Source organism: Panthera tigris, chromosome D4 (genome assembly GCF_018350195.1).
Source record: "Panthera tigris isolate Pti1 chromosome D4, P.tigris_Pti1_mat1.1, whole genome shotgun sequence".
NCBI classification, from domain to species: Eukaryota; Metazoa; Chordata; class Mammalia; order Carnivora; family Felidae; genus Panthera; species Panthera tigris.
In genome coordinates, this window is record NC_056672.1 from 89,013,692 (window position 1) to 89,041,150 (window position 27,459).

The following is a 27,459-nucleotide window of genomic DNA, read 5'->3' on the forward strand; positions in this document are numbered from 1 at the left end:
CACAATGAGTATGTGGTGGAAAATTCAAAACCAGGCCTGTCCCCAGAGGCCCAGCTGTCAACCTGGAGGACCGCCTATCGGCTAGAATCCAGGCGTGCCGACTGCTAGCACCCCTGAGCTGTCGTGGCTGTTGCGGGGGGCGGGGGGCACACTCTTGCGAAGTTCAGTAGGACAAGTCTGCTTCGAGGCCTGCTCATGTGACAGTCATCGCCACTGAAGTGAAAACTTCTGGCAGCTTATCGGGAAGTTACCAATTCTTCATTTCCAAAAAAACAGTACAAGATACTATAAATTATCTAAAATGGACAATTCCAAAGAAAACGTAGAAAGCCTCACGAGGGTCTTCCAACTTTTAAAGCTTTTATTTATTAGCAGCTTCACCTTGCCAGGTCAACAGGTGATGAGTCTGGGGGGGGTGGAGGGCCACAGGCCAGCAGCGGTCCTACACTTCTCCGTGACTGTCCCGGTTTTCCAAACCATCAGCTTCTACGTGGTCCCCTTCTTAATGTGCCCACTCTTCCCTGGAGAACACAGAGGGGGGCAAGTCTTCCCAAAGAGAGTGGCGGTACAGGTCTGCCGCTCAACTTTTCACTTGCCATCAGGACAGACGTTTGTTGCCAAAAACTGCTGAAAGCACAACTCCGGGGTACCCTCTGCATGAGAATTACACCGGATCCCCTCCCCCGGCTTCCCCCCTTCCCCCATAAGCAACAAGAGGCCGTTTTTCTGAAGGTCGTCTGAACAATTTCAAAGGCTATAACAAATCAAAATGTTCCCTGCATCTAATATCAAACGGGGCCGATGCCAACACTTATTAGAGAAATCAGATTCCAGCCTCCCCAGCCCGCTCGACGCCCCCCCCCGCCACGCACACACCCCACTTTGAAGTGGGAAGAATGCAGGGATCAGAAATCACCCTGGAGACAGCTCTGGCTGTCTTTGAAGGTTCCCTTTGATACTACTATTTCTCTCCCTCTGTTTCGCTAGGAGGCTAAAAGCTGCCTTTTTTATTGATATGGGGTAATTAATGAAGCTATAGCATTAACATAACCTAAATCCCCTAATAAGATAAATTCAACCGAGACACTTCTTCTATTTCTTCAGTTAAGTCTGATGGGTGTAAAATCAGGACAATGGCCAGGTATTCAACTTAAATCTGCCTTTTAACATGCTGAGTCATGGCTCTCCACTCCTCCCTGGTTACCGTGAATAGCGGGTTGGTAAGTTTTAAAAGCATTTTTGTATTTTATTAGAGGAATGAGTGTACAGGAGCTTGATATCAAAAATACGCATCCCAGGTAAAGAGGCAGACCGATTAGGGCAGTGGTGGCCGGTGGTTACTGCAAAATGCAAAGTGACAGCCTTGCAGGGATTCTGATGGGAAAAAACCTGCCCGGTCTGGAAATGAGGGCGGCGGGGGGGGGGGGGGGGGGGGGGGGGGGGGGGGGGGGGGGGGGCACGCGGAGGGTGGCGCTGGGCCACTATTGCAACAAAAGGGACAATTAAACTTTTCAGGACGTGCGGGCTGCTTGGGGTCTGGGGGACACAGACCTGCTGGGGTCGCAGAGGTTCAGGCCCCAGCAAGTCGGTGGCTTTCCAAGCCACACCCACCGTATCAGTGGCTGTGCTTTGACTGCAGCAGATTACCCCCAGGCCAGCACCCAGGCACCAGCTCAGCAAACGCAGGGCTGCAGGTTTGGAACAGCAAAACTGCAGGCAGCAATCTGTTCTTGCGGACCACACCCCAAGCTCCCACGGCTCCTTCCAAAGGTTACATTTTGTTTGGGGTAGGCGAGACATTTCCACACATTAATTACCCTAATGCTTACGTGTATATAAATATATATAGATTCACATCCACCAGCATCAGTACTGAAAATAGAACGCTAATAACGTCTGCATGGTTTTGTAAAGTGCTCTGAAAAAAAGAAGGGGCTAATCAAATTGGCTAGGATTCGATTCCGGGCAGACCAGCCGTTTGAGGGCATCTCGGCCAGATGAGGTGAATGTACCTTTAAAAGCACCAGCGACTCGGTCCTCTCGATCTCGCTCTCCCCAGCGTTAGGGTCCCTGCTGACCACTTGGGCCGATGTGCGCAGCTGTAAAACGCGGCGAGAGGCCTCCAGTATCGCATCTGTGATGTGAATCATAGCTGAATTCAGCTTCCCAGACACACACTCGGGGTCCTGATGAGCAGGGAGCCCACGCTAATCTCTCATCAGGAAGACACGTGCCATGTGCACACGTGTGTGTACCTCCTTCATTTTCTAATTTACTTATGACTTCACTCCCTGCTGCTTCTTTGGGTCCTGTTGTGATGTTTGGTTCGCCACTTTTCCATCCCCGCTGAAGCATTTTCACATCCCGCGTGGGCTTCTCCGGCTATCCCTTCCCGTATGTTACCGGGCTTCTCCGGCTCTCCGGGCACCGAGGCACAGCCCCGGGACAGAGTCACAGGACACAGTCGGGCCCCTTGAGGTGCTCCTGGCAGACGGGGTCTGAGGCCTGGCGTGGTGTGACCGCGGGCAAGTCGCTGTACCATTCCGGGGCTCGGTCTCCTCATCTGCTGAACGAGTCTGACTTAGACAGAACCTAGGACTCTATTACCCCCGTGGGCCAAGTTTGCTCAGCAGGACACGTGTCCTCTTGGTGTTTCTAACAATTGCAAGATAGAAACGTAAACAAATAACCAGGAGGTGCTACTTCTAATCCTGGACAAAGACCGTTCTAAATGCTACGGTCGTGTTCACGAGGAAGCTAGCCTGTGCTGCGTTCGGACGCACACCTGGGCCTGTGTCTCCAGAGCCCATGCTCGTACAAGAGGCTCCTGGGAAAATGGGGACAGGAAGAGAAAGAGGATGGCAGGAGGTCAGTGTGAAGGGCAGAGTGAGTCTGTCAGGTGGACAAGGGGGAGAAAGCATCCCAGGCCAAGGGCACAGAGGGTGCAGACGGGCGACAGAGTCGTGGGAGCCCCAAGCGGCACAAAAGGCTGGAAGATGAAGCTTGCATATGGAGACGGACGGCAGGCGAGGTCACGAAGGCAGGGGCCGCATCACTCGACATTTCTATGCATTGCTAAGGAGCTTGGATTTTATTCTAGAAGCCAGGGTTTTCAGAAGCATTGCTGCTCAACGCCACTGTCACAATGTACTCTGAGATTAAAGGGAGAAACGATGAATTTGGGGTTCAAAAAAGTTGGGAAAACATCACACACTATGTCTTCCTCTAGGGAGATTCGTAAGACACTCAGCAAACTAAAGCTTCTCTAGAATTTCTACGGTCAAAACACCTACTGACCCTTCCCTAACCCTGTGTTTCTCAGACATTTTGACTGTGGCCTGCTTCGTGTCCAACACCTATTAATAGTCTACTTTCCTGTCCGTTTTGGGCAATGCGGGGTGGTGCAAAGGAGTCATGTGCTTGGCTGTGTATCCTGGGAAGGCCACTCTGGAAGCCAAGTGAAGGACAGGCCGTGGGAGGGAAATAAGACTGGAGACAAGGCACGAGGAGGCCAGTGCACTCTCTCCATTGAGAGATGAGAACCTGGAAGGACAGGCGGGGCCCAACCTGGGAGAGATTTAAGCGGGAGAATCGCCAGAATCCACTAGATTTGAGGGAGGGGACGGTTTCAGTGGTTAGGTGGGGTACGATTAACAGCAGTGGGAAACCAAGTTTCGGGAGGAAGCGTGACAGGCTGAATGTGAGGTGCACCCGGGGAGGAGAGGTCCCACCTAGACACAGGTCGCGAGCGATCCTCGTGGGCTGACACACAAAACCACGGCGTGGGGGGACGGTCGGAAGCCCCTGAAGAGGAGCGACCAGAGAGAAATCCTAGAGACGTACATTCGCGACTGTTTTCTAAGTCCCTTGTTTAGGTGCAGAGTAAGAATGACGTTAGTTACCTACCGAGTACGGACTAGGTGGCAAAGTGCCAAGTGCGTTCCGGGTCTTATTTAGGACACTTCCGGAACGGGGCAGTTAAATACCACGTGAAAGGGATCAGGCAAAGCAGGTAAAACCTCACTCCTCAGAATCTAACATCAGAGAATGTTTCCTTCCTCTCTTGAGTCTGGATCTCTTATCACATGGTCGCTACCGCTGCTTAGCTTTCTAGGTTTCTAGCCTTCTGTCCCCAGTGCACCTGTGAGACCCTGGACGGCAAGGGCTGCGTTTCACACCAGCCGTGACTACGGAGTCGTGAACCTCGGACAAAGGCAACGAGAACCACAACTCTCAATGGCCAGGAGCAGTGATGCGGGGGCTCCTGGCCAGGGTACGTGCTGCCCCGGGGCTGCTTCTGCGGAGGCTAACCAGTTTGGAGCTGCTCGTCAGAACGGCCGCCAGAGTCCACGAATCGTACACAGGATCACAAATCATACACACGCCCGCCCCGATGACGCACATTATTCTCCATACCTGCTCTAAAGAGTCACTCTGGTGTTTCCGAAAGAGAAACAAGAAACCTCCCCTCGAGGAATGCTTTGTTTTCAATGGGGAGACATCCGAGAACTTGGCAGAGTCCCTGAAGTGAGAGCAGCTTCCCTCGTCGACAACACTTGAGTGGGACGTGGAAATGTGGGGTCACTTGTTCAAAACACAGCTCTTGTGCAACACACCGGTATGTGCTAAGCTACCTTTGCCACTTTTTGAAGAACGTTCTATCCTCATTATAATGTGGCTGTCGGACGGGGCGGGGCTAGCACCGTAACAAACTTTAGAATTTTTATGGGGATTCTCGAAGCAAAGGGAGAGCTCAGGAGAGAGGGGCAGACAGAGGCTTAGTGCAAAGAAGTGGGCAGGGTGTGTCCGGGTGGGCATCTCAGGCGGAGCACTGCTCATTACGTTCCGGAAGCAAACACAAACGAAGGCTGTCAGCTCCCATTAGCATCCTCTGATGCTTGCTATACAGCCATATGGACAGTGTGCAGTCGAGAGAAATTAGGGGTTCACACGGGTGAACTGTCTATGAAACAAATCACCCATGGAAATAACTTCTCTTTTTTCAATTACTGTGTTCCCTAGATACTGCCGTGGATACGCGACTTCCTCAGGGCCCCTCGTTAGTTTCGTGGAAAAAGATCAGAAGCAGGCTGTGTGTCAAACTAACTCGAAGTTTCCTCATGGTTCTAGGAAAAGCAAGATGCCGAAAATGCCCAACCCTGGGCTATTGATGTGCTTGCACTACTAGGCAAAAAGGAAAAAAAAAAAAAAGAGAAAAAAAAAAAAAGACAAAGAAATCCATTTCCTCAGAAGACACATTTAATGAGGCAACTGGGGTCTAAGGTGATAAATTAGAAATTCAACTAAGGGCATCAGGCTTAAAGGAACAAGCAGAAGCATGATGAAAAATGCAGGGGGAGAGAGAGAGAGATGTTTTTCTGTGCAACGTTCATCTTCCCACTGATAAACTATGCTGGCTGATCATTTCGGCTATGACTGCTGGCGTCTAATGTCATTCATCTGGGACCGGACTACATCTGCTCTGGGATACGGGAAATGAAGGGAAACCGAACAGAAGACTCCAGAACGCTTACCTTGCCATCTTCCGTGTAGACATTTTCATTATATCCCTTAACTATTGTTCGATCAATGAACAGGCTCCGCATGACGACAATCACTTTCAACACCTTTCCCAAGGTCACCTGTCAAAACACGTGCAGGTGGGCATGAGAGCTTACACTTGAACACGCAAATGCAGGAAGCGGGGCAAGACGATGTGAACACGAAAGGGTCCCCCCTCCCTCTTGTTCCACAGAGACGTGCCGGAGGGCCTTCTGAGGGAAGACATCCTCAAACGTTCACGAACCAGCCCTGAGAACAAGGCCCTCCCGCAGTTGCTTCAGGATGGACGGGGCCCCATGTACCCACCTATGCCGAATTTATTCAGATTTTTGGCTTCTAAATCTCAAGATAAGTTCCGTATGTTTACTACTTGACGGATAAAATAAAATGTCCTTCTATTTGGTTCTATCTTAAGATGATCCTGTTCAAAGGCTGTCTATGATTCTGGCATCCCAGGATCTGGTAAACACATTTGTTTGCCTGTTATTTCGTGGCCCCCCGTACGCACAAGGATTATGTAGGGACGACAACAGAGAGATGAAAGGCAGGTGCCAGATGCCCGCCTGGCTCAGCGATCTATTTATAATAGCTGGTAGTAGCCGGAGACACAATACCAAGTAAGTTCTGGAGGTAAATGGAAAGTAGCTGAATTTTGTCTCCAAAAAGGGACACGATCCTGGAAATCCATTAAGCGCTTTCACTCTGTTAGAAACGAAGCACGTACTGTGGATAAAAAAGAAAACCCACACACCTAAAAAAACACGCAGTTTCCTGTAACGCCAGGGAAGAAGTAACCCGCCGTGCTTGCTGGGACGGGCTGGGCACTAAGACTAGAAGCGGCACCTTCCTTGCTTTCAGGGGCTCACGTAACTCTGCTAATGCTCTGCTAAGCCTCTTGTGTTCATTTCCTAGATGAGACCCTAGAGGCGTACTTGGAACACGACCCATCCCAGGCCCACGGTCTGGGTTGTTTGATGAGGCTCCAATATCACAGGATGGACCCCAAAAGACCCCCCTGTCCCAATCCTTTTTTTTTTTTTCCTAATTAAAAAAAAAAATTTTTTTTTACATTTATTTGAGAGACAGAGAGAGACAGAGTACAAGTGGGAGAGGGGCAGAGAGAGGGAGACACAGAATCCGAAGCAGGCTCCGGGCTCTGAGCTGTCAGCACGTGGCCCGATGCGGGGCTCGAACTCACAGACCGCGAGATCGTGACCTGAGCCAAAGTCGGATGCTTAACTGACTGAGCCCCCCAGGCGCCCCCCGCCCCCCGCCTCTCCCCCCGCCTGCCCCAATCCTAACTCCACGAGCTAACATGCACTCTGTTTCTGTGGATGCCGCCCTCAGCCGTCCTCTCCTTATTTCCCTGTTCTCCACAGCTTCTAACTGACTGTCCACAGCAAAAACCCTCCTCTTTCCTCGACTAGTCCTGGAGGGGCAGCGAACATTCCTAGTATCCGGTTCCTTCAGTAACTTCTAAGTGCTGAGAGGAGCTCTCTATTTTTGTATGTTTAAAATGGCCCAGGATTATAAACAGTGTAAGAAAAAGATAGGATAGCCTTATTCACATTTGAGAGAGTGTTCATAAGAATGTCTCGTTTCTGTATAGTACTTTCAAATGTTGTATACCACGTAGCGTTTCATGGGCCACTTCCTGTATCCCTGGAAATCACTATTTAAGGATGTCAATAAACCACCAAGGTAGGAGCAATGACTCTCTCTAGTTTACATGCACTCTAGTCGGGGGGGTGGGGGGGGAGGAAAGAAAAGAATCAAATTAATGGTTTTGTAATCATAAACACTGGAATGAACAGCCGCTCACTGGCCTGCAGTGGAAATCCAACACACCTTTCCCAACAGGGCCACCGTTTTCAACCGCCCTTTGCTAATAAGCAGAGATAACTAAGCAATTGTTTCCTTAAAAAAACCAAAGTCTAGCTGACTTTAACCAATAAACTGCCTCTGTCATTTCTCAGGCTTCTTAAGATGGAATTCAAAGAGAACACACACTAAAAACACTAGATATTTAAATGGAAAACTTTTTTTGTTGTTTTGAAGAGTGACTTTTGATACTTTAAACCTAACAAATACTAAAAAGTTAATGAATAAATAAGCTTGCTATAGAAAATCGAAAATTGGAGTAAAAAGGCAGAAAATAATCACTCACAGTCTGCCCTTCTAAACTGTTAACATTCGGGGGGGTATTTCCTTTCAACCTTTTTACTACCCAAGATCTATGGACTCCACAGAAAGAGAGGCCAGACCTGTGGCTGCCAGAGACGGAGGGCGGGGCAGTAGGCGAGCAAAGGGCACAACGGTCCAGTTACACTACAGGTAACATCACCCACGATGACCTCAGCTAGCACTGCGGCAGGACGTGCAGGAAAGCAGTTTCCAGAGCAAATCCTACAAGTTCTCTTTACGGGGAGAAGTCTCTCCCTTTTTCCTCTTCTTTCTGGTACTTCTATTCCAGAAGATGGATGTTAGCCGAGCCTCCTGTGGTAATCGTTTCGCATCAAACTTACACAGTGGTGTAAATCGATTACTTTGGAATAAAACCGGAGGAAAGAAAGAGCTACTGTTTCTGAATTTTTGACATGGTTGTAATTGAAACCACATACATAATTTCAAATCACATTTTTATATAAAATTCTGACATCAGCACCCGTTACACATCGCCGTGCAGTCTCCAAAAATGGTGGCTGCATAGCATTCCACTTAGTGGGTCTATTTATAATTTCTTTAACCATTCTCCTACTGCCGGACGTGAGTTGCTTCTAAGTTTTCCCTAATATAAACATGCCTACCATGTGCACTTTTGTTTTTGTTTTTGAGATGTTTATTTTCGAGAGAAAGAGAGAGAGATTGAGAGAGCATGAGTGGGGGACAGGCAGAGACAGAAGGGGACAGAGGATCTGAAGCGGGATCTGTGTTGACAGCTCGATGCGGGGCTTGAACCCACGAACTGCGAGAACATGACCTGAGCCAGAGTCGGACACTTAACCAACTGAGCCACCCAGGTGCCGCTACAATGTGCATTTTTGTTCACTATCTTCGTTGCGTCTGGGATTATTTCCCGAAGACCTGCAGAACTGTAATTACTGGGGCCAACAGGACAACTATTTTAAGGCTTCTGATACAATCTGCCAGCCAACCATGAACCACAAGGGTTATGCCAGCCAGAAAGGTACGAATGCAACTATTTCACTCCTGTCTTGCCAGTAACAGGTGCCATTAAATCAAAACAAAAGCAAAACCACCCCCTTCTGGAGGGAGCAACTTAGTTATTATTATTATTTTTTTTATGTTTATTTGCTCCGGAGAGAGGGAGAGAGAGCGCGAATGGGGGAGGGGGAAGAGCAGAGCGGGGAGAGACGGGGGATCCAGAGCAGCCCCCGACAGCAGCGAGCCCGATGTGGGGCTCCAACTCACGAACCGCGCGATCGTGATCTGAACCGAAGTCAGACGCTCAAAGGACTGAGCCCCCCAGGCGCCCCTTAATTTCTTTAACCCATTTATTATGGAAGATTTAAACACATACACAAAGGTAAGTGAAATAAACTAAAGAACCTCCACAGACCCACAGTTCGACAGTTACAGCTCCTGGAAAACCCCGTTTCACCGCTACCCCCACCTACTTTGCCCTTTTCCTGCGTTATTTTGAAACAGGTAACAGCGGTAACATTGTTTCATCTGTAAACATTTTCCTTCTGTGGCTCTAAAGCATAAGGGCGCACAAAACAAAACAAAGCAAAACGCGCAAGATTATGATGCCATCCCCCATCCCAATCAACAAGAATTCTCCAATATTATCAAAACTGAAGTGGTCAGGGCTCAAATTTTCAACGGTCTCGTAGATGCCACTCTTAAGAACGTTTGCTTGTACCAGGATCTGAATACGGTCCACACCATGTGACGGGCTGACACGTCTCATAAGGCTCGCCTAAAGGTTCCCCATCGCCACCCTGCCCGCCCCCCCCCCCCCGTCCCCTTTTATTTGTTGAAGAAACTGGGTCAGTTTTTTTTCTATAGAGTTCTCCACAGTCTGGATTTTGCTGATGGTGCCCCCATGGTGTATTTTACACGTTCCTCCTCACTCTGTACTTCCTGTAAACTGGCAGGAGAGGAGATTCAGCGTGATTTCTTTTGGCTCCACGAGTTCACAGGCGGTGTCACCGTCTACCAACAGGAGGCAAGCAAGCTTGGGTGTCTCGGTAGGTGATGCTGGCAGCTGCTGACCCATTAATTCACCAGGGGTCTGTGCTGGCCACACACCAGGGTGACCATTCCGTCTTCATTTATCAGCTGGAACACTTTTATAAAGAGAAACCTCCCCTCATCTACGATTCGGCTACTCAGTGGTTGAGTTTATTACGCAGGAGGAGAGGCAGGATAAATGCTCCGTTCTTTCCCTTTATTTACCAGTTTTTGAAACAACGCATCAATTCACTAGTTTCCTTCCCGTGTAGACGGCTCAGTTTTCCACCCAACATCATTATAAACTCGTGGACTGAAACGTATTTGATGTATCTGTATCTGATGCGATTATTAGCCTCACAGTCTTACTGATGCTCACACCGTCCTGTCTGTGGCCAGGGGGCATCTCCCTGGTTGAGTCCTTCCGGCACACTCTAGTCTCTGTGCCTTGCTTTCTGGTACAGGGCATTCCAGGCTTGTCTTGTTACAATTCCTGCCCGAGCTCGTAAGTCAGCCGTTTCCTCCAAGAGTCCTACTTTTCCGTGGGAAATGGCATTTCACGACCACGATCAGGGCAAGAGAGGCAAATAATTTTGACCGGTTAAAATTTTTCTTTTCCATTTTATGAATATGAATTAGCTCAGTATTTTCCTGTCCACTTCTCCCTTAGCCTGTAATCGTTTAGACAGCGAACACCCCCACAGCTTGTGCCTATACTGGGCTGTAGCGGTTTGTGGACAACTTTATTATCTCTCAAACCGGTAAAGCTCTATGAAGTCTACCCGTGCTTATTTTTTAGAAAGCCAGAAAGGACCCTGGTGTTCATCTAGGTTGAATATGCATTGATTTATGGCTTTCTGAATTTTTAACGTGGTCATAACGAAACTACGTATGCGACTTTGAAGCCTGAGAGTGAGGCCCTGGAATCGGGTGCACTCGGGTCTCAGCTCTGCTGCTGGAAAGCCTGGTCATCTACCTTCTCTGAAGGTCAGTTTCCTCCAACCCAGGGGAGACGACGACAGCCCCACCTCGGGTGGCAGTGAGGAGTCGGTGCGCTGAGAAAGCTGCACAACAGGCCCGGCACAGGGTGCCTCCCAGGGGCAGCTGTCGCTACTCGGCCCAAGCCCTCGCCTGGACTTGGCAGAGGCGAGATCGCTTGAAGCCGGTTAACGTCAAAGCCGGATCCACGACGGGTGCCGCCTCCAGTTCAGCGAACTTGGCACTGGCGTTAATCTACCTTCTTCTGCCATCACACCTGGGGCTAAAGGGAAGCTGCAGAGAAGGGGTGACGGTCGGGCTGGGCCCTGAGGTCCGAACAACAACGTGCCTTCCGATGAGCGGCTGCCGAGTCAGGGCCAGGGTCAGGGCAGTTTAGCGGAAGATGTGAATGAAGCTGTCACGTGGGCTGATCTAGACAGACCCTGCTGACACCCAAAAGAGGCCATTTAGTGTGCAGGTCAAGTGCACTGGGCTTCCTTCCCACGTCTGCCACCGGGCGGTGTGATCGAGGGGAAGGCAAACAATCTCTCCTGCCTGTTTGCTCAGCTGCGGAAGTCGGAGGGCCCGAGAGGAAATCAAACGAGTCGGTCCACGTGAAACACGTGGCTACCGCTGTGGCACACGACAGCACGAGACGGCGCTCGGCGTTGTTTCTCCTGAGTGCGGTGTGGTGGACAGGGCTGCGGGAGCCTCTGCAGCTCCACCGAGATGGTGCTTAACGAACGTTCTCTAACGGGCTTCCCGGCCCTCACGTCACTCTGCAAGGATTCACCTCCTCGCCTGTCTAGACTGCTCTAGCGTAGAAGGTAACTGGATGCACCAGGCTGTAATGACCTTGCAGTTCCGGCAGACTGATACAGCAAGGCGTCGCGTAGCAGCCCACGGACAGGGTTCTACAGCATAGCCAACGCCGGCCACGGTCACAGGCGACACGCCCGGCGACCGGGGCTACGGGCTGGTTGCTGGCAACTGCCGGGGATACCGCAAATAAAGCTAATGCCATCTGGTAATGAAGCGGGTTTGCCGTTACCAAGGTAACACTTCTTCTACGCCGAGCAGCACATTTCCGGAGAGCTCACTCACTACTCCTGTGTCCGTCCCCATGAGGGTTCAAATGGCAAGCTGTGAGGAGTCTGAGGAAGCCAGTGGGCCTCCCAGCCGCTCGCTGCCCTTCCAAGGAGGCGCCTTTAGACATGCTGCCACGGCCTCGTCCCTCGTCAGGCTAGCTGTGCTCTGGGCAGCTGGGGCCGCGTCGGTGGTCTTCCCTATGGGGTCTCACCGCGGTTGCCTACCAAGGCGCGTAGCCCAGCAAGAGAATTTCTAGTTCACGATGGCAAGGCGAGTCGCAAGATAAGGGGAAGCGGGAGGAAAGTTGAGGATAACAGCAAAAACACTTAGTTGCGTTCTGCCGCCGACTGTTGCCTACCACAAACTTACCAAATCTGGTAGCTGAGATGTTGTCTATACTGGCAGACCACGGGAGCTTAGAAGTTGAGAGAAACTGATCGCCTAAAAGCTTATTCCCCTGGGGCGTGTGCGGAGGGAAAGGCACTTTGAAACTGAACAGCATCTGTGTTTAGGATACAGGGGAGGTGAGTGGACCACAAAGCTCATTTGCACGGGGAGCCCGGGACCACATCCGGCATCCCTGAGCAAGCATAAAGCATGCGTGTGGGAGGTGAAGGGGGTAGCATGATCTCTGTCATTCAGACAAAGGCCACATGGCTGAGCAGGGGGGTCGGAGGGAAGGAGAGAAGCCAACCATATAGTCATCGTCAAATGTCATTTTCCAAGTATAACCACGGGAAAAGTCAAATATGTTAAGCAGACCCCTTAATATGTTAATTTGTACTTTAACTGACGGCTGCTGTGCTTTAAGTGATGTCCATCAAAGTGTGGTTAGAAGGGTGGGGATGGGGAGGGAGGGAGAGCCACAGAGGCATCTCTACACAGGCTCAGAAGGAATTATCTTTCACCATGGTGTTATTAAGAACCTTCCTCTTCGTATTAATTCCAAAGAAAGAAAAGGATAAAGTGAATGGTTTCGGTAAACATTTACCGAATACCTACACGTCCTGGGCGAGGACACAGAGTCAATCGTGTAACCTTAGCACTGGAAAGGATTTAAAAAAATCAGTTTTCTCAACTCCCCCATTTTTTTTTTGTAAGTAGGCTTCATGCCCATTGCCGAGCCCAACGCAGGCCTTGAACTCACGACCCTGAGATCAAGAGTCGGATGCTTAACTGACTGAGCCACGCGCGTGGCCTTCTTCAACTCCCCCATTTTATTTTTTAATTTTTAAAAAATCTTTATTTATTTTTGAGGGAGAGAGAGAGACAGAGCATGAGCAGGGGAGGGGCGGAGAGAGAGGCGACAGAATCCGAAGCAGGCTCCAGGCTCCGAGCTGTTAGCATGGAGCCCCATGCGGGGCTTGAATCCATGAGCCATGAGACCATGACCTGAGGCGAAGTTGGACTCTCAACCGACCAAGCCAAGCCACCCAGGCGCCCCTCAACTCCCCCCATTTTTAAAGAAGGTTAAGGAGTGTCGAATATGGCTCCTGCCTTGAAGGAGGTGATAAAACCAGCGTGTGCCTGAAATAATTTCAGGGTACATAAGTGCCACAGCACGTGGGGCTCACAGCGTAGGAAGAATTTCGGGGAGGGGGGGGGTGCTCCATCACTAGGCTGTCTGGCACAATCAGAAAGTGCTTGGTCTGGCATCTGTCCGATTTAGCACACGTTTTGACAAGTGGGGCTGGTTGTATAGACGAGCAATCCCCAAATGGTATTTCACGGAACATTCCTCCAAGAGATGTTCTTAGACGTGGCCTGGAACAAATGTCCAGTGCCACCCAGTCTTCTCCCTGTCTCCTGGGGGTCTTCCCCCGCGGACTGCAGCCTTACCACTTGACTCCAGAACAAGGACAGAGAGATGTGCCAAAGAACCCTGGGGTGCAGCCCGGCTAGGTGTCTTACCGTCATTCTTAATAGAAGGAAGCTGAGGTCTCGAAAGATCGGAGTCCAAGTTCACTGCTTTTCTGTGCAGGGCCAGAAGCATGCCTCTTGCTGTCCCCCTCCCACGCCTAGCCCACGACCGGTCTCCCTAAATCACAAGAAATGGCGACCACAGAGCCTCGCTTCATCTAATCCTGCAGCCACCCGGCCGTCTTCTCTGGGACTCTGGTAAGTGGCTCAAAACCTTGCTTCAGACGACTCCTGGTTTCCCTCACAAGTGGCTTTATACCCACACTCTGGACCCCATCTATACAAGACCCTATTAAAGCACCTGTTTCCTCTAAATTTAGTGGTTTTTAACCAAAACTTAGCGCTCTGACTTCTGCATAGCCGCTAGGTATGTGTGGTCCCGACACTCACACCGGGCCAACTGTTCTCCCGACAGCCGGCTTCGAGAAGCCGCGGCAGGACTGGAAACTAAGAGGAGCAGTGGGAAAGTGGCTGTTGCTTCCTTCTAGGAAAATGCTAAAACGGGATGCAGCTACGAGGAAGTGGAGACAGACCAGCCCTGAAAGGCTGAAACTCCAGCAAAGCTGAGGTGTAGAAGACAGACCGGCTGGCAGTGGCCTGGAAGGGGGGGCCACCAGCACTGCGGTGAGATGGACAGTAATCGAACCGTAAAAAGAAAATGGGCTATGTGACTTGGAAACTAAGGGGTCAAAGTGAGGGACTGTCAGAGACAAGATGGATGTTCTTCCAGGCTGAAGGTCACTCCTCTTGCTCAAAGGGTTGGATCAATTATACCTCCGATGATCAACGCAATGCAATGAAATGCAAGAGAAGAAAGGAAAAACGAAACTGGAAAGTAACCCCCAGGTACAGCCCAGACTTGAGACAGAGTCCTCAATGCCCCGAGCCGGGAGTTCTGCTTTCCCTACTCCAGAACCTGTCTCCCAACAAGTCAGAAAATCAACTGGCCAGCAAGGCACGAGGGCATGGCCGATCGGTGTATGGACTCTGGGAGAAAGAGACCTGAGTTCAGATGTTAGCTCTGCCCCTTCCCGGCTGCATGATCTGGGACAAGTTCCCGGGCCTGTGAAGCCCCCATTTTCTCACCTGTGCACCCAGGATAAGGCTGTTGTGAGAGAAGTTACCCCAGACACGTGCAGTGCCCAGCACTGGGATTAATACACGGCAAGTACTCCAGCAGTGGTCAGGCTGGGCTACCCCGCTGGCGCCCTGGTCACGGAGGGAGAGGCCCAAGTTCAAATTCTGCCTCTGCCACGTACAGAGCAGGGTGGCCCTGGGAAAACCAGCCCAGGGGAGCTCTGGCTGTGTCACCTCTAACGCGGAACCTTTATGAGAACGGGACAGCCAGTGGTATCAGGTCCCGAGGGGGGGCAGGTCACCACCGGCCCTTGCTACGTGGTGTAAGTTACGTGTAAGTTAGGGTGTTAATTACTAAACACCCTGCCTGAGAAGAGGAGGCTATTTTGCATTAGTGGCTTACGCTGTTGATGAATGACTCCGACTCATTTGCTAAGAGAACCCATGTTAATGTTCGGGTACCTGATCCTCCTGAACCCCTGCCTCTCTTCTAGGCTTAGACCTGCCCTGGACAGAGGAGACTGTGCCAGAGAGCACGGATGCATTGGACAAGCCTCATCAAAAGGTTTCAGGACAGGGATGGCCTAGGAAACAACTTCCTCTTTCACACACTAACTGTAAATTTCCTCACCATCTTCCTACCCCTGCACCCTTGGGGATCCCATCAAAACAACACAAATTCACACACGGGGTTAAAAACCAGAGTGAACACAGGTGGACTGTCCATCCCGATCTGGGTTTCCAGCTACCTGTGGGCTCCCCTTGAAGCGTTATGAAAAATTCCCCAAATCGTCAAAAATAAAACTTAACTCGCTTTAATTTATAAACTGTATCTTCAACTACGTCCTAACAGCTCTTCTGGGAAAGAGGAGGGGTACTAATGCACGGCCGGCATGAAAACCGGGGGCCCCAGTTCCGGAAGGATTCACGTGCCTGCAGTGGGGTTCAGGTTAGCTGCCGAGAGGAGAAGCTGACCACCGTGTTCTCGAACACACTGACCATGGCGAGCTTCTCCTACCAGATGTGAAGGGGAGTCTTCAACGACATGCATGTTTCCTGCATACCCTGTACTGAACATGCCGGCAGGGAGGCCCCTGCACGCATCGTTCCAGCTCATGAGCCGACCTGCTTCCTTCCCTGGAGGCGGGGGGCCCAGCGGCAGAACTGGCCCGCGGGCGACCCCATACGGGGCCCTGGAAGGGAAGGCTCTGTCCAGCCCGGCCAGGCCAATGGGACTGCCTCCTTCTAGAATTCGGACTGCAGAACGCGGAGACGAGCGGGAAGAAGCACGGCACCAGCACGAGAAGGAGGCCGTGTGGGAAGAGAGGGAAGGGGTGAAGGGGTGAGGAAGGAGCGGGGCAGAAGGACAGATAGACACATGCCGCGACCCAGAGCTGCCGTGGACCACAAATGCCTTGCTCTTCCCTTCCTCCCGCCCTCCTTCCGCCCAACGGTTCTTTGTTAAATAGGGATTGTGTGCAGGCCAGGCCTCGAGTACACAGAGATAAAGAAACACACGTTATAGAGCGACAGGCAACACATTAGTATAAAGAAAGGAACACGATCTGCAAAAGGTTTTGAAGGAAACGAAGAAAAGGGGGGCAGCTTAAAGAGAGATTTGGGTAACACCTACGTGTGAAAAAAGCGACATTTACATCAGATCGTTCAGTTCGCTCAAATATTTATTCAACGAACACCCACTATGTGCCACATGTTCTAAGGCTTAGAGATGGAGTGAATGACACAACGTCTCACGAATGGACATTCTTCGTGGGGGCAGCTCTGGGCAGACAGCAAACAAATGTAAGACCATTTCACCGCACGGGGCGACAAAGACAAGGGGGTGGTTCAAGTTCGGCAGAAACCAAGCTCGCCCGGTGCTGGGGCAGAAACCAAGCTCGTCAGTGCTGGGGCGCAGCAGCCCGGGCTGGGGGAGGAGCCTGGGTGAAGGCCGGAGCGGGGGAAGACTGGGCGTCCTGGGAGCGGTGGGGCGGGTGAGAAGGTGGCATGTGCTGGGTAGAGGTAGGCCAGGTTGGCCACAAGGAGCCCCTGAGGCTCCGGTAAGGCCTCTGCTGTTAGTCTGGGAGAAATGGGAAGCCACTGCAGGGTTTTTCAGCAGAGGAATGACAAGTGTGCTGTGTGCTTTTACAAAACACGCCCCTGGCTGCTTCACGGAAGCATCGAGAGAAGGAAGGCAGGGACTCTGAGCGGGGGCGATGCCAGTAGAGATGGTGAGAAGCCGACGGATTCAGGACAGAGCGGACACGAGGTGCCAGAGACTGGACGCGAGGTGAGAAAGAGGCAGCCAGAAGCTAAGGAAAAGTCTAGGTTTCCGGCTGGAGCACCAGGTTGACAGTTTTGCTCTTTATTGAGACGAAATGAGGAAGAAGAGGGGAAAACCACTTCCTTTTTGTCAAGCTTACGGTACTTCTGAAATATCTAAATGGAGAGGTGCTTGATGGGCAGTCTGGAGATTAGGATTCACAGCTCAAGTTCACGAACGAGCGTTAAGAGTCGCTGGTTCTCAAGGAAGCCCGTGTAAATTCGCAGGAGCCGAAACGTCATAACCCACGCACCCGAGTGGCACGATCTGGGCTCTGAAGTGCTCAGGGACGCTCTTCCCCGGGGAGGCAGGACTGGGAACTGACACAGGGGCTCTCCCTCTGATGAGGCAGATTAAGCCCAGGCGAAGGTGGTCCCTGGCCAGATCTGCCGCTTGTCACCTGCCTGAGAATGGTACCCACGATGCCCTCTGTGGCAAACTTGGCCCCGTTACATCTCTACTTCTTGTGTCGATACCCTGTTAGACCGTACTTGGCTTTTTAATATTTCGACTGTAGGATGTGTGCCAACTTGACCTTGATGTAGGAAATTTTAATTCAAATCAATACAGGGACAAGGTCACTTTAAAATCCAATTAATATGAATGGGAAAATATGCCCCACAGTTCTGAGGGCTGAAAATGGAACAGTTGCAAGTTAACAACAACAAAAGACACATCCACACAAGCCTGGCTGGTCCTTCTGTTTGATAAGGCAGCTAGCTGTGCCCTTAAATACATACGGTAGTTAGAATACCGACAAACTTTTTCCTGTTGGGGCAGGGGCTCTATTTAGGGTAGCTTAAAATTAAACTGCAGTTTGTTTGAAGAAAAACATAAAATGTAGTGAAAACTGTGAACTCCTATAACCCAATTTTAAATAAATTGAGCCCTGGACTTCGACTCGCCCAAGAATCCCTAGAGAAATCTAAGGTGTTAATATAGTTTGAGTAGTAGCAATTTGCATTTATATAGAACACATTCACAAAACTGTTTACCAGGATAACCAGAACATAAAGGGAAACCGAGGCACTGGTATTTTGAAGGCTTATTCCTGCAAGCATTAGGCAACCAGGGTGCTATGCTGTTCCTCCTCCTCAGATTTACTGCCTCTACACCTATACTTGGTTTCTTAGTAATGAGAAACGTTTCTTTTATGCCCCAAATCAGAGTCTTGTAAGAAACGACGAAATGTACTGTTATTTCAGGATCTTGGGTGGGGGGTGTTCTCTTTTCCTTCTGCTGTACTGCTGTCCCGTTTGGAATCTCAGGTTTTTCAGCCTTAAGCCAGGTTGGAAAAGAATATAAATGATCCCACATCCACCTAAAGAAGTGAGGACTGCTTTGTAACTCCAAGAACAACTGCAAATTACGTAAAACTGGGATGAGATATTGGGGTGCCAGGGATGTATAAGCCGACTTCTCAACTGACTTTACGTTTGCTCATTAAAGAAAAAGAAAAAGGCTACTCCATGCGGAACGTCACACGGTTGGGGCTTTTTAGGCTTTTCTGGCATCCCGGGGAACCCTTGCCGATCCGAGGTGCAGGTGTCCCGCATGGCAGGGCTGAGAAGAAAGCCTCCGCCTGAGCGCCGCCAGCTGAGGTCACAAGACGACCGTGCCAGTCCGTGCTCGCCAGTACAGGGGACACCGCAGAACAAATCAGAAGCAGCCCGACCCTCTGTGGCCAAAGGACGAGCTGGCTCCTGGCACAGGTCTGCTCTGTCCTCCCCGTGTGGCCTGGCCCCGGGGGTGGGGGCATTCTGCACCCTCCATCCATTCGAAGTAACGCAAACCAGCAGACTTCCCATCCGTACCCGCCCCCCCCCCCCCCAGACCAACCTCCCCTTACCTCATCTGCACTAGCGTTAATGCTCTTCACATGCTCATTATTCTTTAATGATGCCTGTTTGTAAATAGCAGGACGGGATGCAATTAAACCATGAGAGGCTAAATAAACACACATACTAATTAGGATCTTTACAAGAGATTTTTTTTCATGTATAGACTGAAATTTACCTTTCATTAATCTAACTTAATTGCAATAGTGCACCAATAAAGAGTCAACACAAATTAAGTGCTCTAAATGATTTCTCCATATTAAGGGTGAGCAAGTGATCCTTCCTTTGGGTAACAAGCCCTGTTCTGCAGCAGGCGGGGAAAACATTGCAGCTCTGCACCAGGAGAGGGATTTCGGCAGGAAGACAGGTACTGCGCCATTATCGTGATGTTGGTGCTTCCGAGGCCTGAAGTCAAGGAGGTCAAGGCCATAGGTTCAAACTGCAGCCTCACCCCGCCTTGTGAGTCAACTAGCTTTGCTCGGTTCCATGGTAGCAGACGTCACCCCCTGCGTTCGTTGGCTGTCACTGGGTCCGAGAGACATGCAGCAAAGGTTTGGATCAATTGGTTAAAATCTACTCCCACTCCTGGAATAATAATGCCCGGGAACGTTTGCTCTGTGGCAAGGCAGGACACTGTGGGTCTTTCTGTATGAAAAGGACATCTGTTATTTGCAGAAATAGAAGTTATTGTGCTTTCGCCTTTGATTTCAGAAGGTGTGGAAGATTCTATACGTTTGGCACCTAAACTGAAACAGAATATGATGGCCCATCAACATTCGATCTTTTCTGCAGAGGCCTCAGGGCACCTAACAATTTATTCATACGACAAATATTGACTTGAAGCCCTCTAGGTAGCAGGCGCCGGAGCAGGGTCAGGAAACTAGGAAAAATGTCACTCACTCCAGAATTCTTTTTATCTTTTACAAATGTTGTCCCTCCCTAATCACTGATGCTGAACCACGCATCACTTTCTTTTCCTTGCCAGGTACAGACGCGCATGGGTGCACAGAGCCCCCAGCTTCCCCACTGGCACCCTGGCTTGGGACCCACAACTCTGAGAAAAGCCAGGCCCCGAAAGGTCCAGAGTGGCAACGTGGCTGCGGCAACCTCCCTGCAGAAGCGAGACTGGACATCACACTGAGTGACTAAGACAGCCTCAACTAGGTTCTTCGGTTCCTCCATGAGAAAGAATACTTGGGAAGTTCACCATGACAACATTTCCCAAAGTGTATTTATTCCCTGGAAAGGGGTCCGCGGTCAAACATGTCGGGGAAACGGTGCATACCTTCTCCTCCACTTGGAAGATTCGTGGTATGTGCAAGCATATTAAACGTTCTGAAAAGGACTGCAATAAAGTGTGAAATGAATCAAGGGAGACCGTGAAAGCAGACTCAGGTGGCCAGAAGGGAGAGCCGTACTACTCAACATTAGTCACAGGAAGAATCGTCAATCAGAGACCCCAGCAGAGGCATCCTTACCGGGAGAGCATCGTGATCACAGGCCCAACAGGGAAGGACGGACCCTGCATCTCCCGCGAGAGACATCTCCCACGAGAGACATCTCCCACGGGAGATCCACCACCCCAGCACTCGGCCAGTGAGAAACCGCCGTCACCCTGAACTCCTGCCAATCTCCAGCGAACTTCCGTTCAGGACAGCCTCTCCCAGCGCCCCTCCTCCTTCTCATAAGATAACGCTCCTCTCCGTTCTTTGTTGCACTGGCCGGTGGTTTTGCCCCAGCTTGCATGTCCCCAATTGCAATTCTCCGCTATTCCCGAATAAACCCATTTGTGCCGGTAAAACAACTTTTATTTTGAAAGTTAACAAAAGCAACCTTCTGTCTACCTTTGTTGAACCAGTTAGTACTTCCTAAACTTAGGGCACATGTCAATTTCCTTAAGAGTTAGTATTCCAAGAAATGCACTATCAGGAAACAAATAACTCGCCTATTCAACCAGCCACCAGCAAGCCTGGATCCTGTTCCTCCACTGAGACACACACCTTTCCTCCTTCCCTCCCTGGGAGCAGACACAAGACATCGGTGCTGCCCCTCCCCCACGTCCCCCAGAGCCTGGACCCCACTGGAGCTGGGCTCTCGAGCAGCAGACCAACAGAGCCTCCAAGGATGGAAAACGGCTCCCCGATAGACTGTGGGTAAAAAGCCATCAGCTCTAACACATTTAATTACTCCCAGCTCAAGAACTTTCAAAGATTCACTCTGAAATTTATTTTTATGGTTACACGGTAAGTCTCTGAAAATCCTAGTCTTCAAACAGCATCACCGACAGCCCTCACTTAATCGCTCTGGTAGATCATATATAAAAACAAAACAGAGCTAAAAAAAAATCATTCCGTGTTAGTGAACAGATGTCTGGCCCATTTGCAATTAATACGACCCACTTTCATACAATCAGACTGCTTAAAATTCCTGGAACAAGATGTAAAAGTTAAGATGCAAATGTTCCGATTTTAATGAGAATGAATGGAAACTATAAAATCCTCTCTCCCTTTGAGGGAAGGTACAATCTACATATAAGTCTCAACTGCACACTAAATTTATCAACAAAACAATCATTTGATAAAGCCTGTGTGAAAGAAGAAAATAGAACCAGGAAAGTCAGGAGTATATTCAGAAAGCATTTCCTACCCAAATTAAATGTTGTCAGAACCATCATTCTTCTAAGAAGCTTTAAAGAAAACCTGACTCATTTCAATTTATTTCTGCCAGTTACCTGCATGTACTGGGAACCTCTTGCGTTTCCTTGAATCCCTGGAACCTTTTCACGGGCAGTAGGGGAGAGTGACAGAAAGATCAGGATTTTGAAGTTTCTTGCATCTTGGTTCGAACCCCACCCAGCTCCAGCACTTAATGTGACCTTGAACAAGTTATTTAACCTTCCGGGTCTCAGTGTTCTTATCTGTCAAATGGCGGTATTGCCCCCCTGCACTGAGGGGTTGGTGTGAAAAATCAATAAGCATTCCTAGACTGAAGGGCCAAACAGAGGAGCACACGGTAGGCACATTAAATGGCGCAGTGATTAGAATTATGTTCACGGCGGTGGCAGGGGCATACGGTTCAAGCGTCACAAGACAAGTCTCACGTCTGATATTTAGTTCTCCATGCGTGGAAAGCTTTTCGGTCGGCTCACCCAAATCTCACCCCTTCCTCGATGGTCCAGTTGTGTTGTCTCTCCTGTAGTCTGTGTTTTCACCAGGCAGCAGGGAGTGGGTCTCTCAAGGTTTGAGTCCCACCGAACTCCTTCTAGATCAGATGCCCAACCCCGCTTCACCCCATTAGCTCTGGGTTGAAACTGACATTTCCAACAGGCCCCAGGGGCCCCAGTGATTCTCCGAATATTGGTGAGGTGCCTAACACGGGCAGTGCTCAAGTCCGTCTTTGGTGAATTAAAAACAAAACAAAACAGAACAAAAAAACTCGAAGTCTCCCAGCTCGTTTTCAATCATTCTTTCAACAGCTATTAACAGGTACCCCTTCTGTGCTAGGCACAGCTCTAAGTCCGGCAAATACGAGTAAGAACCAGAAAGAATTTGGTAACGCTCTGTTTTTCTGGAAGAACTCACGGTGTCGTGGGGGATTTGCTCAAAGGTAAGGGTGGAAGGACTGGGACCAGGCACTGACCCTCCTTTTACCTCTGTGACCGGCACGAGCTCTGTGGAAACCAGGCACTCAAGTATTGGATGACAACGGTGAACAAAATCAAGACGGTATGGCTTCAAAAGCACAGGAACATTCTAGAGAGTTGGCAGTGGTTCAGAAGCATCCAGAAATGAGAGGCCATGCAGGTTATCAGAAAGAACAAGCTCTGGTTAAACCTCAGCTTTGCCATTTGTTTGCTACGTGCCTCTGGCAATTTATTTTGCCTTCCGTTACAGTACCCATCTCAGAAGGTCGCCGTGGGTCCAAAACAGCACATTCATGCGTTTCATAAATGCTTGCCGGGCATTCGGCACGTGCCAGGCACTGTTCTAGGCCCTGAGGATCTAGCGGTGGCCAAAACAAGGTCTCTGCCTTCACACAGCTTGTATTCCAGTGGGTGGAGATCAACAATAGGCTAATAAAACAAATACCAACCATGCCACATGTGAAGATGCTATGAAGAAAAATAAAGCAGTGGCAGGGACAGAGTGGCCAGAAGTGGGTACTGTTTTAAAACAGTGTGACCAAGGAGGACCTAGGAACCTTCAGGAAGTGAAGGAGAGAGCCAGAGGCAGAGGGCACAGTCAGTGCAAAGGCCCTGGGGCAGGGGCAGGGGCAGGGGCAGGGGCAGGCCTGATGTACTCTAGGAGCTGTGAGAAGGCCAGTGTGTCGGGACTGGAATGTGCCGGGGGCAAGTGGTAGGAGATGGGGTCTCAGGTAACATGGGAGAAGGGGGTGGTTTATAGTGGGCCTCAGAGATCCTGGCGAAGAGGTGTCTAAGTACAGTGGGAAGCTAGCAGTCTTCCGGGCAGAAGAGAGACACTTCTAAAGTAGCCCTCCGGCTGCGGTGTGCAGAGATTACAGAGGTGCCAGGGGAGAGGCAGACAGGCCAGTCGGGTGTTGCAATAACCCAGGTGAGAAAGAAGAGGCAGGGGGCAACTCTAAGACTTCTGGGTTGGGCAGCAAGGAGAATGGGGAGGTCACCGAGTGACACAGAGGCCACTGCTCAAGAGCAAGTGTGGAGATCAAGGGGAGACGGCAACAGGCAGGTGCGGGGATCCGAGGCTGAAGCCCAGGGAGAGACCCGGACTAAGGGTGTAAACGTGGGCGTCATCCGCTAAGAGGACGCATTTACAGCCACGGATGGAGGGCGGCATCCAGGCAGGGCGAGGAGACAGAGGAGGGACTCGATCCAAGAACTGAGCCCCGGGACACACGGATGTTTTGGGAAGAGGAGGAGGAATCTGCAAAGACTGAGAGCCCAAAAGCAGGGCACGGGGTGGGGGGGGGGGGGGAGATCCTAAGGGAACAGCAGCTGCTCTCATGAAAGGTGAAACCCACCGAGCCCCCGCTCTGTGGTTCTGCTGCACAAGACCTCCGCGCTCTGTGACTGCAGGAGCTGCAGGGACCCGGACGCCCCACAAAATAAGCACGGTCGGCAAGCAGTCACCTTAAAAGCAGACACAAAGACCATCACCGTGGCATTTTCACTAAAAGTAGAAGGCAAGAACGAGGGGAAAGGGAGAAGGTAAGTGTTTTCATTTCCTGTTTCCAAAAGGCCCCCACATTGTTACACAGGATTTTTGAACAGAAACAAAGGAATTTTCTTATTCACGGTGTTGGTGACCGACAGTCCTCATGGTAGTTACGTCACACTTAACATGTCACACGGGGTTATAAGACCCCGTGACCTTCACCAAACGTGCAGCAGACACGACTGCAGCCGTCCCCACCCGCGCCCCAAGCGTGCTGCCGGGACAGCGTCACAACAGCCCCGCGGGCGGGCACTCTGGGCAGCTCCGGTTTACAGGGGCAATGACAGGAGAGTGTCCAGGTGACAACTCCACGTCACATAGCTGGCAGTGGCCCAGCAAGGACACAGACCCCAGCGAGCTTGTCCAGAGCCTGTATCCTCACCGCAGTTTGCTCACGAGCTGGGTCGACGATGACGATGGTGACGGGGACGACCACGGCTCTGTTAACTACGTACGGCAAAATCTGCTCAACCAATTTTCACTCAAATTAAGCATCATGTAATCTGTATAATTAATAATACCATGGGCCGTATTAGCGTAGACTCGTACTCCCCTGTTGAGCCAAATGCCAACGGAAACGGATCGTGTCCCTTTCATTAGCATCCAGCAACTGGCTTACCTTGACACACAGAGAAAAGGAAAAGATGAACTGGAGGAAAAATCAACTGTGTGGACTGGGATTAGGAAATAAAGTAAAAGGCCAAGATAAACTGCTGTTAACGTCAGCTGAAGATTTAATGTAGCTCTGGAAGGTTTCAATTATTTACATGCTTGGTCCATGCAGTGTATATCTGGGCTAATGAGATTCAATTGCTGTGTATAAATCTGAAACAGGACAACCCGATTGTCTAAAGGAAATAGTTGCCTGGGCTCCTGTGTTAATAACTCTTCAAAACAAAGATTATGATTCGGGAAGAGTAACATCATTTCTGCTTCATGTTATTGATTGCAGCAGGAGCTGAGAGAAATGGCTCCATCTGGTCAAACACAAACTCTGAGACGAGGTGCAAAGGATTCAAAGAACCTATTGATCAGTATTGTTGTCCTTCTAATAACAAGACCAACAATAATAATTTACATCGCCTCTTTGTCCTGCGGTGATTATGAAGCCCCAAGGGAACCCTACCTCTTTGTGAAGTTCCCCACGTCTAGCGCTAAGGGCTACGTGACGCCACATAATGATGTGGACGCAGAGACGTTAACAGGTAATTGGCCAGATCGCAGCACTTCCCCGTTAGGGTTTTCAGAAGGGCTTCGCGCACACCGTGGATGATGTCGTAGGTGCTGCAAATACATTTTCAAGCAAAGTGACCCATTTAAGATCAATCCACACACAGTCCTTTAAGACAGGCCTAAACAGGGCGTAGGGGCACAAACGAAGAAGCTATCTCCGCCTGAAGTCAGGGTGGGCTTCTGGAAAGGTAACATCAGGTCCCGGTCATAAAGAAGACACAGCAGGTTTGTCAGAAAGGGCAGGAGGGAGACAAGACCGCCACAGGCCGAGGGAAGAACGGCACAAGGCACCGAGGCAAAGGGACGTGAAGCATTTGGAGCCTGGTTCCCAAGGAGCTTCTGGAAAAGAGGCGGTATTTTCGCTTATCACAGTAAGCGGAGAAGAGCTACGGGCATGTCGCAGCTTGGGGTGAGGGGTACTAAAACTTCTGCGCTACCCTGGCCGGTACCATACCGGGAGGAGCCACTGCATCCGAGATGCCAACGGTGCCTCCACTGTGAGCGCTGGAGGGCGGGGAGAGTGCACAGGCAGAGGGGAGACAGGCAGGAGGAGAGCCGGCAAGGTAAACTGAGGCCGCGTGACAGAGACCACACAAGCTTCCCTACGGAGGCAGGCTTTGTACACTGCGAGCCAACGAGAAGCCAACAGGGCGTGGCGAGACCTGCCCTCTGGGACGATCGCTCAGATGTGGAAGACGGAGCGGAGGCAGAACATCAGAAACACAGAGACGGGGAGAACACCTGGACGGCTGTGGCAAGAGTTCCGGCAAGAGTGGGGAGGGGGGGTGGGCGGAGGGGCTGCGGGGAGATGCCGGGAAGGATGCGTGTGGCAATTCTGCGTGTGTGGGGACGGCTCACCGCTGGAGATGACAGTTTGGAGTTATCGTTCCCATGGGATTTGATCAGTAAGCATTTGTCACGAGAATGAAGACGAGTACCGGAACAGAGAGCTGTCAAACTGGGGGCAGAGTGTAAGACAAGGGGTCTGGAAGTCGGGTACCCTGAACACAGACCCAACACTTAGCCCTGAAGAAAACCGAACGAGACAATAAAAAAGAAACCAGTTACGGAAGCTGTGGCACTGTGCGTTCCCAGAACCCACTCTTCACCCTGCCCCACAGAGCTAAGTGCCACCTGTCTGCACCAGATATTGAGTTCAGAGAATGTATTCAAAATATTTTTAAGGTAAAATCCAACTCCAAAGGACTTCACGAATAGCCTTCTCCCACATTTCAAGTCACTACTGTAAATGCCAGCCTCGTGAGATATACGTGTCAGAGCTGACGGAACATGCTTCCCGATATTTGGGGGACAAATGCAACTGAAATGTGCCGAAGGAAGGAAGCCGTCGATCTGAATTACAGGGGCTTTAAAGGGAGTCGCTAGAAAAGGCAGACTCCTGGCATAGTGGCGTTTTGGGGTGCGGTTCTAGGGCGCCTCACTGGGCTTTCGCTAATTTAGACTAAGTATTTTTAGGGAATCCTAGGGAAGCTACCAAACGAAACACCCATTCAAATGACAGATGTAAGCGCACCCCTGCCTCTGGGAACAACTATGTTGAAGTAATAGCTAAAGAAACTAGAGATGGAACATACATCTAGTAAATGGTATTTTCGAACAAGGAGAGAGAAAGAAAGGAAGGAAGGGAGGGAGAGAGGAAACAGTATAAACTGCTCCTTGAAATTAGTCCTAAAAAACATGCTTGTGTCAGAAAATAAAAACCACGTGACTCAAAAAAATGTTTTTGAAGATTTAGTCGTCAGAAAACGGAAAACCGGATTTAAACACCCAAGTATTTTTTTTTAAGCCGCTCTGCTCTCGTGCCTGAACGTATCAAATCCATCCGCTTCCTTTACATGGCCCGCATCACGAACACGGTACCTCTAAGGCTGCACTTGAACCTGGAAGCTACCGGAAACTCACCTGGAAATGGAGTACAAACGTTAAGATGTAGTGAATACAAGACGAGAGTAAGGAGAAGAAGCTGGTAACCAGGCAGCCTAAAGAGAAAGGACTCAGAGCTCCAGCTGGGGTCTGAGACCAGGGTAAT

At 50.3% G+C, this 27,459-nt stretch overlaps 1 protein-coding gene across 3 annotated transcripts in view; it reads right to left on the reverse strand.

Annotated features, from left to right (window-relative positions):
• MED27 (mediator complex subunit 27) overlaps nucleotides 1–27,459 on the reverse strand; it is a 199,516-nt gene that overhangs the window by 24,594 nt on the left and 147,463 nt on the right. For all 3 annotated transcript variants that reach the window (XM_007078840.3, XM_007078841.2, XM_042965190.1), the window contains exon 5: nucleotides 5,535–5,642. In XM_007078840.3, the coding sequence (XP_007078902.1) occupies nucleotides 5,535–5,642 (108 nt within the window). The remainder of the gene's footprint in view (nucleotides 1–5,534; nucleotides 5,643–27,459) is intronic.